The sequence below is a fragment of the Lissotriton vulgaris genome, chromosome 10 (genome assembly GCF_964263255.1).
Source record: "Lissotriton vulgaris chromosome 10, aLisVul1.2, whole genome shotgun sequence".
NCBI classification, from domain to species: domain Eukaryota; kingdom Metazoa; phylum Chordata; class Amphibia; order Caudata; family Salamandridae; genus Lissotriton; species Lissotriton vulgaris.
This window is the reverse complement of record NC_141698.1, coordinates 94657659-94674033: the sequence shown is the minus strand read 5'-3', so window position 1 is coordinate 94674033 and position 16375 is coordinate 94657659. Positions and strand designations below refer to the sequence as shown.

The window sequence follows — 16375 nt, the reverse complement described above, 5'->3', positions numbered from 1 at the left end:
GGTGCTAGCACCGCCCTCGACAGGAAACCCTTTGTCCAGGCTCCCCTCGCTGGAAGGACTCCCAGCTGCAGGGGGTCAGACTCGTGTCTGTGGTGGCAGCATCCATTTTGTGGAGCTGAGGCTTCGTTTAACTTTAACCGGGGTTCACAGTTATATACATGTCGTGTCCCTCTAGAAGGGTGGAATGCTAACCCCGTCGCCAGAATTGGCGAGGGGTTAGTATTCCAATTCGTATGACACCTTACTCGACATGTTTTGATAAAGCAATACCAAAGATAGCATTTAACCGCGAGGATTATAATGCACTTAGGAGTATATGGTATGCAATATCATGGAACAGCTATTAGGACTTGGTTCCGCAAGCTGCAGACAGGCTCAGCTCATGCCAGAGCACCATCTCACACGATTCCAAGCACTCTGCCTTCAGGATTGACAAGGCCTGCCATAGGAGTGACTGATAGGAATCTGTGTGTCCATTTTAGGGTTAGATATAGGTATACTATATCTACAGCAAAGGGTGATTACACGACTTTGCCCCAGCTGTCATGCAGCCAGTTGTGTCAAATTTAGGAGGCCAGCCAGGGGTGGCATAATACATGCTTCAGCCCCTGGTAGGCCCTGGGTACACCTATGCCCTGAGTTACAGGGTCTGATAAGGTGGCCCAGTACCAATTGGTAAATGCACCTAGGGTACATGTTGTAATTTAGAGAGAGAACAGCCAGGCTGTGGGTCTGATTGGCAGGCCCACAGCCAGAGAAAGTCGTAAACCAGTGAAGCAAAAGCAAAAAATCTGGGTGATCATAGGATTGCAGACCCTACTCTCCTACATGACCCCCCCCCCCAAACTTTGGGACAATAAGCTAACCTTGACCAGGTGAGTCTTCTTGTTCTAAGTGGAAATATCTGGAGAGCCCATCGGCATTGCCATGATCAGTACCAGGTCTATGTTCCACTGTAAAGTCCATCCCCTGTAGGGAAATGGACCACCTAAGCAGTTTGGGGTTTTCACCCTTCATCTGATTTAGCCACAAGAGGGGCTTATGGTCGGTCTGAATCTTGAAGTGAGTGCCAAACAAGTATGGCCTCAGCTTCTTCAGGGCCCAAACCACAGCAAAGGCCTCCCTCTCAATAGCTGACCAATTCTTCTCTCTGGGGGTCAGCCTTCTGCTTATAAAAGCAATGGGCTGGTCTTGACTATCAAAATTCAGTTGAGATAGAACAGCTCCCACACCCAACTCAGAAGCATCTGTTTGGACAATGAATGGTTTGGAGTAGTCTGGACTCTTGAGGATAGGTGCTGTGCACATGGCCTGCTTTAGGTCATCGAATGCTTTTTGACAGCCTGCTGTCCACTGAACCTTTTTTGGCATTTTCTTACTTGTCAGTTAATTTAATGGAGTCACAATTGATCCATAGTTCCTGACAAACTTTCTGTAGTAACCAGTCAGGCCCAAGAAAGCTCGAACCTGAGTCTGGGTGGTTGGAGGAGCCCAGTCCCTGATTGACTGTATTTTGCTCTCCAGTGGTTGAACCTGGCCTCCACCTACAAGGTGGCCCAGGTATACAACCTGTGTCTGCCCTATCTGGCACTTGGTGGCCTTGATAGTGAGGCCTGCTGCTTGCAGAGCCTCTAACACTTTCCTCAGGTGGACCAGGTGATCCTCCCAGGTGGAGCTAAAGACAGCAATATCATCAAGATATGCTGCACAGAAGTCATCCAGCCCAGTGAGAACATGATTCACCAACCTTTGGAAGGTGGCAGGTGCATTTTTCAGACCAAAGGGCATTACCACAAATTGATAATGCCCACCAGGGGTTGAAAATGCTGTCTTGGGCTTGGCATCCTCAGCTAACCTGATTTGCCAATACCCAGCTGTCAGGTCAAATGTGCTTAAGTAGTTGGCAGAAGCCAATCTATCTATAAGCTCATATGCCCTTGGTATTGGGTGGGCATCAGTCTTAGTGACTGCATTGAGACCCCTGTAGTCTACGCAGAACCTCATCTCTTTCTTACCACCCTGGGTGTGAGGTTTTGGCACTAGAACTACTGGACTAGCCCAAGGGCTATCTGAGGGTTCAATGACTCCCAACTCCAACATTTTCTGCACTTCAGTTTTGATGCAGTCTCTAACATGATCAGGCTGCCTGTAGATTTTACTCTTGACTGGCAGGCTGTCACCAGTGTCAACCTCATGGGTACACCAATTGGTCTGACTGGGTGTCAGAGAGAACATATGTCTGAAAGACTGAAGAACCTGTTTACAGTCTTTCTGTTGATGCTCAGAGAGGCTGCCACAAAAGACAACACCATCCACTGACCCATCATCAGGATTCTGAGTGAGCAGGTCTGGGAGAGGGTCACTCTCTTCCTCCTGTCCCTCATCTATGGCCATGAGCAAGCTCATGTCCTTCCTGTCGACATATGCTTTGAGCCTGTTGACATGGAGCACCCTGTGGGGGCTCCTGGCAGTTCCAAGGTCCACCAGGTAGGTGACCTCTCCCTTCTGCTCAAGAATTGTGTGAGGCCCAGACCATTTGTCTTTGAGTGCTGCTGGGGCCACTGGCTCCAACACCCACACCTTCTGTCCAGGCTGATAAACAGTCAGGGCAGCCTTTTGGTCATGCCAAGCTTTTTGAAGTTCTTGACTGGCCTTAAGGTTTTCAGATGCCTTCTCCATATACTCAGCCATCCTGGAGCGGAGACCAAGTACATAGTCCACTATGTTGGTTGCAGGCTTTTTGAGAGGTCTCTCCCATCCTCCCTTCACCAAACACAGGGGGCCTCTCACAGGATGCCCATACAAAAGTTCAAAAGGGCTGTAGCCAACCCCCTTTTGTGGGACCTCTCTGTAAGCAAACAGAAGGCAGGGAATCAGGACATCCCATCTACGCCTGAGCTTTTCAGGTAGTCCATGAATCATCCCTTTTAGGGTCCTGTTGAACCTTTCAACAAGCCCATTGCATTGTGGATGATAGGGTGTAGTGAACTTGTAGTTGACACCACATTCCTTCCACATAGCAGTTAAGTAGCTTGACATGAAGTTTGCACCTCTGTCAGAGACAACCTCCTTAGGGAAGCCCACTCTGGAGAACACTCCAACTAGGGCCCTTGCCACTACAGGTGCTGTAGTGGTCCTAAGTGGAATAGCTTCAGGATACCTGGTGGCATGATCCACTACCACCAGTATAAACTTGTGCCCTGATGCTGTCTGGGGTTCCATTGGACCAACAATGTCAATCCCCACTCTTTCAAAGGGCACCCCCACCACAGGCATTGGTATAAGGGGGGCCTTTGTTGTGCCACCTGACTTACCACTGGCTTGGCAAGTGACACAGGAGCGACAAAACTCCCTGGTATCCTCATTCATGTGAGGCCAGTGAAAGTGTGAGACACGCCTGTCCCAAGTCTTTGTCTGGCCTAAGTGACCTGCTAAGGGAATCTCATGGGCCAAGGTAAGGAGGAAACCTCTCTGAGTCAAGGGTACAACCAGCCTCCTGGTCATGCCAGGCTTGGGGTCTCTTGCCTCAGTGTACAGGAGTCCATCTTCCCAGTATACCTTGTGGGTACCTGTGGCGTTCCCAGCAGCCTCAGCAGCAGCCTGCTGTCTGAGGGGTTCAAGGGAAGGGCAGTCTAACTGTTCCTTCCCCAGGTCTTCTCTTGAGGGTCCCCCTGAGCCCAGAAATTCAGCTTGATCAAGCTCAAACTCTTTAGGCTCAGTTTCCCTCAGTTCCTGTAGGTCAGCCTCCTCTGAGACTTGATCCACAACCTGGGGCAAGGGGGAAGGCACAGCCTTAACCCTACTGCTCTTCTTCTTGGAAGGTGTCTGGTCCATTGTTCCAGGATCCAGCACCTGTTCAGTGGGGCATTTCCTGACCTGTGACCTGGTCACAGCAAACACATGTGCTGGCAAGCCTAACATTTCCATGTGAGTCCTCTGCTCCACTTCTGACCATTGTGATGACTCCAAATCATTGCCCAACAAACAATCCACTGGGAGGTCTGAGCTAACTACAACCTTCTTTTGGCCAGTTACCCCTCCCCAGGAGAAAGCTACAATTGCCATACTGTGACTGGTAGTGACATTGCTTGCATTGGTCACCAGGAAATCTGTACCTGGCATGATCTGTCCAGGGTCCACAAAGTTAGGTGTCACCATTGTGACACTGGCACAAGTGTCCCTATAGGCCTGAGCCATTTTTCCATTAATGAAAGGTGTCTGTCTGTATTTGCCCAAAGTATTGGGACTTATATCAGGGGACATATCCACATCCCCTGTACAGACAAGGACAGCCTGAGTGAGTGTGCCAACTAAGTTGTCACACCCCTCAGAACCCAGGGTTAACCGAACTAAACCATTGGGAGGTGCACTACCACTGCTGACTGTACTAGGGGGCACAGGTGCCTTAGGGGCTGCAGTGGCAGGAGTCTGCCCTCCTCCTTTCTTGGTGCACTCACTAAACCAGTGAGTTTTACTTTTGCAGTATTGGCACCACCTTTTAGATTGGCCTTCTTGATTTTTCTTCTTCTGGGGAGCCTGACCCCCACCCTCTTTGGGTTGTTGGGGACCTGTCGAAGACTTCTGGTCATTTTGTTCCCCCTTAGAATCTTTACCCTTCTGGTCTGCTTTCTTCTGACCACCTTGATTCTGGCCCTGGTTCTGCTTAACTCTTGTTCTGACCCATCTGTCTGCCTTCTTTCCCAATTCTTGGGGAGAGGTCAGATCTGAGTCAACAAGATGCTGATGCAACAACTGGTTCTGACAATTGTTTAAAATGTGTTCTCTCATGATCAAATTATACAATCCTGTGTAATCACTAACCTTACTGTCCAGCAACCAGCCCTCCAAAGCCTTAGTGGCACAATCTACAAAATCAGACCAATCCTGAGACTGAATTTTCTGGGTATCCCTGAACAGCAACCTGTACTGCTCAGTGGTTAGGCCAAACCCATCAATCAGTGTATTCTTCAGGACTTGGTAATTGTTAGCATCCTCTACTCTAGTAGTGAGGAGCTTGTCTCTACCTTTACCTTCAAAGGAGAGCCACAAGATAGCTGCCCACTGACTCTGGGGAACACCCTGCACAGTGCAGGCCCTCTCCAAAGCAGTAATCCATTTGTGGATGTCATCCCCTTGCTTAAAGGGGGGCACTATCTTATTCAGGTGCTTTGTATCAAAACTCCTTTCCCTATTGCTAGGTATAATGCTGCCACCAGTGGGGACTACCCCACTTAACTGTTGCTCTCTAGCAAAGGCAAGCCTCTCTTTGGCCAGGGCAAGTTCTTCCCTTTCAATCCTCAGATTGACTGCCCTTTCTTTAGCTTCATACACTCTCCTCTGAGGGGAAGTCATCCCTCTGTGAGAAGAGTTGTGAGAGCCATTGGTTTGAATGGATCTGCCAGAGCCTCTTGATAGAGATCTAGCTCGTCCATTCCCAATGTTAAGCTGGCCTGAGAGTGGCCCCAGGGGTCCCCTAGTACCATTCTCATGTCTGCTTAAGTTGGACCTGGTTAGTCTGCTGACTTCTACCTGTCCCTTATCTGCCTCATCCCCAGATAGATCCTCATCCTCCTCCCCCTCTTCAGTCTCAGCTGAGAGGTGGATTAGGTCAGGGTCTCCTCTGGTTCCCTCTAGGGGAGGCATGTTCCCATCTGGATTAGAAGGGTCTGGGTTACCAGCCCTCCAGGCATCATAAGCCTCTAAGAGACCAATCAGAATGGGAGTTGTAGGGTTAGCCCCTTGTTTTAGTTTCCTGGAGGTACACAACTGTCTCATCTCCTGGAAGCTAAGAGCAGCATATCTGGAAGCAGGGACCTGTGGAGGGTCCACTGACACAAGGGGAGACTCAGAGTTTCCTCCTTTGTCTGACATGCTGATTCTAGTGTGGTGTAAGTGATGCACCTACCTACACTATGTGTTTACCTACTGATCCCTTGCTAAGAGTTGTAGCCAAGGTGTGCTAAGCCTTGAGGAGCTACAACAGCTGGCTCAGTAGAACTCAGAGTATTCTAAGCTAAGTTATATGTACCTGAAGTACTTATGTGATCTTTCAACAAGATATTCTTAGGATACGTGTGGTAGAACAACAGCAAGCTCAAATCCCAACCGCTGCTCACCAATGTGAGAAGGTGGCCTGATATGCAGTGCTCACTATTCTAGTGAACACTATGTATCAGTCCAGCAACCCGTATTGATGATTGGTTGTAAGTCAACCTTATAGACCAGCTATCCTAGTAGCGTGGATACGAGCAGTCTAAGGCTAAAGACTCGAGAGGGCGTGTTAAGCCAGCTGTTATACCACACATATATCCCTTGAACACCCAGTGAAAGGACACCACACAAGTGTTATGAAAATAAACAGTATATTTATTAAGAATCACAACAGCCCTGTACTCTTTATGAGGACAGGGTACTAAGCACAAAACAAAACTCTTACGAAAATACTTAAGTTACCACAGTATATACAAATGCCCGAGGGGCACGGAAAACCATATACTCTGGAAGTGGAATGCGAAATTACTAGCAGGTAAGTACAGTACTAATAGGCTTTGGAATCGCTAGATCTTGACTATAGAATCTTCAGATTACTTCTAGGAGACCCAGGGGACTCGGGTGCAGAGTGTGCACTCTCACGCGTGATGCGGGACAAAGTCTATGGTAGCTAGATTTCACAGAGTTAGTGTTCTCGGGCGAACCCGACCTGGTGGGAGGAAAACGAAAGTGGATTCTGACCCTTGGATAGTGAGGCTATGCTGGGGCACCGAAATGCCGAAGTTACCTAGCCCAGGGGCTGCAGCTGCATAGGTCTCAAAAGACGTCGGGAATCCTCGTAGACGGACCAGGAGCCTGGAAGAAAGATGCTGGCAGGCGACCAGTGAAGAGAGTTCGAAGTGATCCAAGCCTGGATCTTGAAGATGGACGATACCTGAAAGCAGAGGGGACCAAGTTCGTGACTACTAGCCAGTAGTCAGGTGGCACCAGGAGGGCACCGGATGGTAGTCACCTCGACTAGGTGTGTGGGCGACGCTGTGCTCTGCAGATCTCACGGACCAGGAGGCGTTGTCGGCGACCAGGATGGAGGAGCGAGCTGTCCCACGATGGATGAAGCTGTCGGCGTCGCTGGACCCAGGATTGGGCAACAAAGCCTTGGCAAATTCAAGCCCACGCGGTGGACTCAAAATGGCGTCTGGAGTGGACCAGGAGGGTCCGGGGTGCTTCTCTTGAAGAAGGAAGCAAGGGCCATTCTGGAGCAACCAGACCAGCAGCAGTGATGTCGTCGGGCGTCGTTAAGAAGGCCACAAGCCAGCCGGCTAGTAGCCAAACAACGCGGTGAGCAGGCAAAAGCAGAAGGGCCCCACGCAGATCGTGGAGATGCTGGAGGGCTGATCTTCGGTGCTGGAGCTGCTCAGGGTTGGGGCTTCTCGGACCCCAAAGCACTCACCAGTGGAACACTCGGTGGGCTTGTTGCAAAGAGGTCGTGCAGTCTTGGCGATCGTCGGTCCCTCGAGGTCTCGTCGCACTCACGGTTCTCAGCTTGGCTGTAGAGGTGAGTAGAGGTCAGAGGTGCCAGGGAAGCCGGGTCTCGTCGAGCTGGGCAGTCGGATTCCGGAGGAAGGACTTGCAGCAGACCGCAGTGTTCTTAGGATGGTGCCCGCTTGATGCAGGGTGACTACTCCTTAGCCACAAGGGAGAATCTTGAAGAAGAAATCTTGATGTCCTTTCGCAGAAAGTCGTGTCTTGATTCCAAAGATGATCTAATTTTAACAGGGGGCCCGCTCCTATCTTTATACTAAAAAGGGGGCTGACCCGGTGACTAGGTCCTGCCTATGGGTGGGACTAGGAGGGGGGTGGTTACACCCCTCTCCCATGCCGGACTTTCCCCAGGCCAGGGGCTGGTGTGCCCCTGGAACTGGTTCTGACCGGCCTATGCGTAGTGAGCACCGGGGTGCCACTCAGCAGTCACCTTCCTGTAAAGCCCTGCCTACCCAGGATACACAAAACCCTGTCTGGGACGGTGCTAGCACCGCCCTCGACAGGAAACCCTTTGTCCAGGGTCCCCTCGCTGGAAGGACTCCCAGCTGCAGGGGGTCAGACTCGTGTCTGTGGTGGCAGCATCCATTTTGTGGAGCTGAGGCTTCGTTTAACTTTAACCGGGGTTCACAGTTACATACATGTCGTGTCCCTCTAGAAGGGTGGAATGCTAACCCCGTCGCCAGAATTGGCGAGGGGTTAGTATTCCAATTCGTATGACACCTTACTCGACATGTTTTGATAAAGCAATACCAAAGATAGCATTTAACCGCGAGGATTATAATGCACTTAAGAGTATATGGTATGCGATATCATGGAACAGCTATTAGGACTTGGTTCCGCAAGCTGCAGACAGGCTCAGCTCATGCCAGAGCACCATCTCACACGATTCCAAGCACTCTGCCTTCAGGATTGTCAAGGCCTGCCATAGGAGTGACTGATAGGAATCTGTGTGTCCATTTTAGGGTTAGATATAGGTATACTATATCTACAGCAAAGGGTGATTACACGACTTTGCCCCAGCTGTCATGCAGCCAGTTGTGTCAAATTTAGGAGGCCAGCCAGGGGTGGCATAATACATGCTTCAGCCCCTGGTAGGCCCTGGGTACACCTATGCCCTGAGTTACAGGGTCTGATAAGGTGGCCCAGTACCAATTGGTAAATGCACCTAGGGTACATGTTGTAATTTAGAGAGAGAACAGCCAGGCTGTGGGTCTGATTGGCAGGCCCACAGCCAGAGAAAGTCGTAAACCAGTGAAGCAAAAGCAAACAATCTGGGTGATCATAGGATTGCAGACCCTACTCTCCTACACATGGCTCTTCTCCTCTTCCTAACTCCCCCGTCATACTTTAGTGAGCTCTGAGATCACCAGCGCCGAGACACCCATACGGGTATTTGTGCGCTTTAAAAATTGCAAAAAATAAAATAAAATAAAATAAATTGATGATTAATTAAAAGCATTGCAATTTAAAATTTAAATGTAAATGGTGAAGAGTGATCTAAATATTTTATTTTCGATTCTGTATTTATTCACTTTTAACTTATTGTATATCTCATAAAGCTGTGTTTTAATGCATTATATTATACATGTATTAACTCTTTTTAAATACCAATAAAGATATTGGAACAAAATAATAATAGCTTCCTTCTTTGTTCAAAGAGGGCTGGACATGTGGATAAAATGTGGATCACCATTTCTTGTTTATACCCACATCAGCGGTAGCTTAAGCTTGTTGGCTGGCTCTTCCAAGATGGAATATAGGTATAATAGATACATGGCAAGATACTAGAAGTCCCAATGAAACAAAACATGAGCCACCACCAACCCACGCATGATCATAGACTGAACTCATATCAAAATATATCTCTACTGGAATATGTGTGGACCAAGTCAGAGCAGCTCATGCAGAATTCCTCTTTGACAATGATCAAGGCTGATCACACAGTAAGTCCATCTTCAGAGAATTCTCACAGCTGAAATCATAACATGCTAATCCTGACATGAGATCTCAGCAATCTAGGAATAATTCAACCTATACCAGCACAGTACTCAACAGTGTAAATGTTTGACTCCATTCTGAAAAAAAAGTAGGTGCTAGGAAAAGACTGTGCACTGTACCTATCATCTGAACACATGATACACCAAAAATGTCCGGCAATGTCCAAATTCCGACTTCAAAGCGTATTTGCAGTATCTAGATATGATACATTTCTTGGCTAAGGTAGGTAGTGTTGCTCTGAAAGATATATGTTGTGAGAATACAAGTTTGCATTAAGTGTTATGGGGTTCTCTTGGGTGGGGAAAGTTCCTTAGACTTTCATTGCACAACTGCAAACCTGTTGCAGCCATCTCATATCCTGTAAGCAGAGCAAATATTAATTTAGGAACAACTGTGAGAAAGGCATAACTAGAGTCAAATCTGAATAGAATAGGTGGCTGTACTACAGCTTGGAACAGGATGAGAGGGATGACAATTTTCATTTAATCAGCGACATCCCCTGTACTTTGCTAGAGTTGGTCATTGGTAATCTAACATGAAGTTAAGTGAATTTGCTTCACAAAACATTTTAACTCTTGGTAGTTGATGGTGGACATGTTTTGATCCCTGAAGTAACTCTGACTTATAAAGGCAAGTTAAATCATGACAAATTAAGCGAAAACACTAGAATTGATATTAGTAAACCTGGTTTGTGCATATCTAATTGCTGAATATCATGGCTGCTACAAATAAATCTCAGATTTTACACTGTAGCATTTCTGCAACTTTTAATATGTGTATATTTAAATTTATATATATGTCTTTTTGTAGTTTGGCCCACTAAATAGATCCTCAAAACCACAATTTTTACCCACCAAAAAAGAAGAAAAAATGAATAAAAAAAGTTACAAAATATCACCCAATGAAATGCCTTATTAAAATTACAAAGTGGAACAAGCATGGACATCAGTCATTTTGGTATTAATTTGTGGAAAAGCAACTCTTACCAATTTAATAAACACAATCTGGTTAGGCCTAACCAAAAATGCTCAGATAATCTTTGTCCAAAGACTGAAATGTATGGTACAAGCAACAGGTAGTCCACATTGAAGTGTGTGTTAAGTTCAAGCAGTACCAACAACTCTAAAGTTAAAAAAACACATAATAAAATTCACAAACCAATTTAGAAAAATATAGAAAACATGTAAGGAGTTTAGAATAATATAAAAGGAACCAGAGATATGATTGTATATGTTTTGAAGTGAAAAGCACCCAGTTAAGGCATGATTGGAAAATAACAGTTTGCGGTTGACCAAAACGTAGAGGTGACTTCAGGCTGATCATGATGGAGCAGAGTTTGTGTGCATGAGGCAGTTCACTTTGCTCAAAGTTTTTACCTTCTGACGTAATCTTTTTTTTTTTAAGTCAGAGCTTCGAGAGGGGCAAGGTCTAGGGCTCAGGCCAAAGAGTGTCCAACGAACTGTCATCAAGCTCCCATTGATTTTGACGCCAAAAGCTCAAACTGGGATAAAGAGGAATTTTGTAGCCATCAATACTGCTTTGCCACTCGGATGCATTTAAACCTCACCTGATCCAGCGTTTTACCTTCAGGCTTAGTGTTTGTTTGGTTCCCAGAATTTTCCAGCAAGGATGGGATCGAAGCTGTAACAAGGCAGTGGCTCACTCTGCTGGATCCCTTTTCTATGAGGTCCCACTGACCCTATTTTCAGCACGTCAAGAACTCCAAGAGAGACACACCTGATTTTGTTGCCATCATTGAGTGCAACCACCCACAGCAAGCCTCAGTACTGTGTCCAGTTCCTTGGGAGGTGTAATAAATGACTATGCCCACTTTTCTCGACCTGTGGGAACAAAAGTATTTCTGGTCAGACATCAGATCTCTTTCCAGGCAGATCTTCTGCAAGTATCAGTCCTCAGTAGTCAGTTAGGCTCTCTTAGAGTCTGGGAACTTTTGCTTTTAATGTCCTTGGTATATCTCAAAATATATCGGTGTTCATCCAAATTACCCTCCTCAACCTGGGTGAAGTACTCACAAAGGGAAAGAGAAAACAGCTGGAAAGGACAAACAGATATATGTAAATCCATTTCAACATAGGGAACTGTATATTACCCTATTCACAGTACAAAATCCTGTTGTTAGTTCATTGATCTTAGTTCAAAAGAATCACATCCCACAGACACATTTTAGTTATCGTTGTAATGATTGTTTTGTCATCAATATTTCAATATTCTTTTTTCTATTGGATATCAACCTTTTAGACAAACAAATGCATATACACATGTATAAAATACAGAAAAATTACGGAAAAAATACACATCACAAACGCAATTCATAAATTCCTTCTACCCCTTAGATAGAAAAAGCAGTGTTCGCCTATTAGGTAAAGGAGATCCAAAGACAGTCTTTGATATGAGGCTCTGAGTACAATTTATATATTTCTCTAACGAGTGAATGCACATTTCTGAATTACGACTTATAGAGGGGTAATTTCCTCGTGTGCAGGTTTGACTACCTCAAAGTGGATCTCCTTTACCTAATAGGCAAACCTTGCATTTTCTAAGGGGTAGAAGGAATTTACGAATTGTGTTTGTGATATGTATTTTTTCCGTATTTTTTCTGTATTTTGTACTTGTATATATACGTTTGTTTGTCTAAAAGGTTGATATTCAAAAGAAAAAAGAATATCGAAATATTGATAACAAAATAATCATTACAACGATAACTAAAAACGATAACTAAAATTCATAAAAATGTGTCTGTGGGATGTGATTCTTTTGAACTAAGATAAATGAACTAACAACAGGATTTTGTACTGTGAATAGGCTAATATACAGTTCCCTAATTTGAAACAGATTTACGTATTTCTGTTCCTCCTTGCCAGCTGTTTCTCTTTCCCTTTTATGTCCTTGGAGCAGACAAAAAGACAGCCACCTGACATTTTGAGAGGAGTACTAGTCTCTGGTTCCAGTCGGAATCCTCGAGTCTTCTTTCTTCCAGCAGAGACTAATTCTTCTTGCCCTTTGTCCACCTCCTTGTACATCACACACTCTTTGATTTCTTGTCAAAATTCCCTGAAGGCCTAAATCCAAAATGGCTAATCCATCCTTCCAGTAGGAGGTTCTCTTACTCTTTCAAAATTATTTTCCTATTTAGATGAGGTAAGTCCTCTCTGTCAGAGTCAAAATTGGTTCTCCTTCCTCCTTGTGTGGAGCTAGAGGGTTTAGCGGGCCCTGAGAAAGAATCAGAGCAAATCCTTTCAACCACATGTGGCATCTACAAATCAACTGAATCCCCCTTTGTTCTGCCAAATGTACATCTCCCCTCATAGATGGACAATTGAGAATACCCTGCCTTCCAGGGCCTAGAGGCCAATCCGCTGACCTCTAAAAGGCATCATCATTAATTCCTGTTAGGAATGTGTATTGAGCCTCTGGAGGTGAGATGAGTGGCAAATGTGGGACTAAGACGAGGCAGCACAAAGTACATTTTTAGAAAGTTTATTTCACACCACGGGTTTAAAAAATCTGATTTTACCTTAAATTAGATTTTGAAAAGAGGGCGAAAAATACTGTGAATCATTTGGCTAGCATTATCCCATGCAGATTTGAAATGTAAGGATTTTTGTTATATCTGGGCCTGTTTCTCTAGGCTGTAGTAAAATGTTTCAAAGTGAAAACATCTTTTCATACTGTGAGGCTACACTGCTTTTAATATGTTGGATGGTACTTTTCTACATACACTCTCTGCCTGTGGGCTTTTAGAAGTAATTTATTAATATATAAAATAGATTTTCCTGCATGGCAGGCACTTTTCCTTTCCTTGTGTCACTGCAGTGCTCTTAAACTGTCGCCAGAGCTCACTGCTGCTCCTGGTAACTATATATTTTTGTCAGATATGAGGTTAATGTAAATACATACTGCAGTCCACATATGACATGCATCTTCTGTGTCACTGGTGCATTGTCTATGCCATCTACAATGGCTTTGCAGGAAAGTAAACAGTAGTTTACACAGGGATCGAAAAAAAATGGGTGACTTTTAATAAGGACCTTTTCAGGTACAGAGGTTGGAGATCTGAATGTCACTAGTATATTACCACAAAGATGAGACCATGGAGTAACTCAAGCAAACTATGGCTAAACTATGTGTGCTATCCATGCAAATACCACCAGGCGTTCTCTCGCAACCCATTTTCACACTGTGCTGAGCTGTACCTCACTTCTTGTGTACCACAATACATCTGTACTATTCATGGAATGCTATTTCTCCTGTGGTTTAAACATGTTATGCTAAAGGTGTCTATATGGGCTTTGGCTAGCCACTGCTGGATGTAGGGGGTCCTCTGTGCCACTTTTTATTTCAATTTTATTTTTAAATTGTATGTCATATTCCAAAAAGTGAAATTAGTAGAAAAAACTTTAGGAAAAGTATGAATGAAAATTGCATTTAACGGTGTAAGTGTCCAGAACAGGGAGACCTCTCTTGTACAGATGAACTCACACATACCCAGAAACATGTACCTTCACTAAATACCTACTGGACATGCATGTTATAATAATCATATCTTGGGGTTACAATACTTTAAAATTAATAGGAAGCAAATAATTAAAAAGAAAGTAAATAAAATGGTTTATTCCTACAGTCATGCCGTATCCTCCTTTCAACCTGAGTGTATCCCACTCTGACGGTTACAATTTCTCCTGGAATACAAAGTATGAAAGTATCGAGCAATACTTACTGCATGGTGAGCTGCAATATGAGTTGAGCTACAAGAAGAGAGAAGACTCCTGGGAGGTAAGAATGGGAATGGACATATTGTGGATTCTTCTATTGAAACTGCTTTTTACTTGATCCCTTTGATTTGTGTACATTAGTAATTTGATTATGATTCTTTAAAAACCAAGTCTCTACGTAATTACAAAGAATGGATTCACAGAGAAATAGCTTTACAGACAATTCAGTCCTGAGAACCTTCTACATCATTTACTCACCTAACATTAGAGAGATTTTTCCAGAAGACAGTTGGAACAAATTTATGTGCAACAAAATGTATTTTCTTGTGTCATGTCTTAAGCTTACCTTCACCCTACCCCTAGACCTAGCTCTAAATTGAACTCAAGTATTACTCCTGCCCTTAAATTTGCCTTAAATATAAACCTAAATCTTACTCTGCTCCAATTTTTAAATCCAAAACCGTAAAAAATTGAACAATGACATCAGCCTTCACTCTTACCTAATCCTAACCTTGAACTTAAGCATGACTCTATTTATTTCCTCCCACCATAACCTAATGCATTGTACTAACCAGTAGTGTATCCCTTTTTGGCTTACTTATTCATTTATTTGTATTTTTCTGTCCAATTAAATTATTGTTCTGTGGGCAAACGTTTAATTTTAAAATGGCTTTTATTTTGTTGGAACTTCCTAAAATATTTGTTTCTTTTTAATACTGTTTCTTTACTGCATGCTCTGTGTAGGTAATTCTCTGTAAAAACATATTGCTGTAGTATTTTCTCTTTGGACGTATTCCTCTAAACCTGGTTCTCTGTACTGGCTTACTCCCAAAAAAGTACAGCTCATTCAGATTGATACTTAGATGGTCTATTCTGTTACAAACACATTTGACTGTTGATGCTTCCTCTACAGTTAATGGGATTGAAGGTGGTCTCGGAGATTAGGAGTAAGCCAGATTTATATGATATATATGCACGGGAGACATTTTCATATAAATATTGTATATGGCCAGTAAGTATCGAAAAATCTGGCACATATAAGGTCCTTGTGAATCAATGTTGAACGCCCCTGTCCATAGAGTGTTTTGATAGGGTACTTCATGATTTATACTTGAATAATTCTTATTTCTTGCCAAGTTCCCTATAATGTGGCCTTCTGGGCACTCTTTCCCACAATGACATCGGAACATAATAGAAATGTGAGTTCAAAGAGAGGGGTTAAGCACTGGCCAGATGATGTAATAGCCTGGCAATGCAATGGAGTTGATGGACTTTTTTTAGTTAAATTTGAGTTTTTTCATCAAAGTAAAGCTGCAAATATTTTTGCAGATTGGATGGGTAGAGGGTGAGATTGTGGCATACATATGTTATGCTTTAGCCTGGCTCCTGCACACTATTCAGTTATTTCACATGCCCTCTAGGTTTTGGCTGCTTTTCCTTTGAGGAGAGCATGCCCATAATTCTACAGAAATGAATTTAATATAGTGCCATACTTGGATATAAGTATATTGTAGTAATAATAATAAGAAAAAGAATCATAATAAGAATAACAATAAGGTTTAGTAGACTCAGTGTCAGGATTAATTCATAACAAAATAACAAGTGTTACAAAAACATAGAGTTTAACAATTTATAAAGTTATATGTTTCAGTGGCCTGTTCCTAAATCAATGGCATTTATTTAGAATGTTTCTTCAAATTTACATTTCACTTACTTTCATTTTTCCATCTTGCGCCCTGTGGCTGAGAATCCAATGGGAATACTCATGGTAGAATAGCAAAACATGTTTGCAATTCTCACATTATCAGGCCATAGACAACAGAGCCAAACAGAATGTAAAGCCACATAACCCACTGCTATAGTACAGGTTACAGGCAATTAATAGTTTGGACAGCAGACATTTTTCACCAATCTTACAGGCTAATCATGGAATGCAATTCACATATGACAAATCAATGAAAACGTAAAGCACTGAAAAGGGATTAGTGTACAGGTACAGGTTTCATTTTGATTGTAGGATCTGGGATCTGTGTTAGACTTGGGAATAGAGATAGAAATTTTGTTGGAATAACTCAGAGTGCCCTACTGGGCACTTTAAACATAAAGTATTA

General features: G+C 43.9%; 1 protein-coding gene across 2 annotated transcripts in view; it reads left to right on the top strand.

Annotated features, from left to right (window-relative positions):
* Window positions 1–16375, top strand: part of IL21R (interleukin 21 receptor) — a 169377-nt gene that overhangs the window by 87873 nt on the left and 65129 nt on the right. For both annotated transcript variants that reach the window (XM_086940589.1, XM_086940590.1), the window contains one exon: window positions 14174–14325. In XM_086940589.1, the coding sequence (XP_086796715.1) occupies window positions 14174–14325 (152 nt within the window). The remainder of the gene's footprint in view (window positions 1–14173; window positions 14326–16375) is intronic.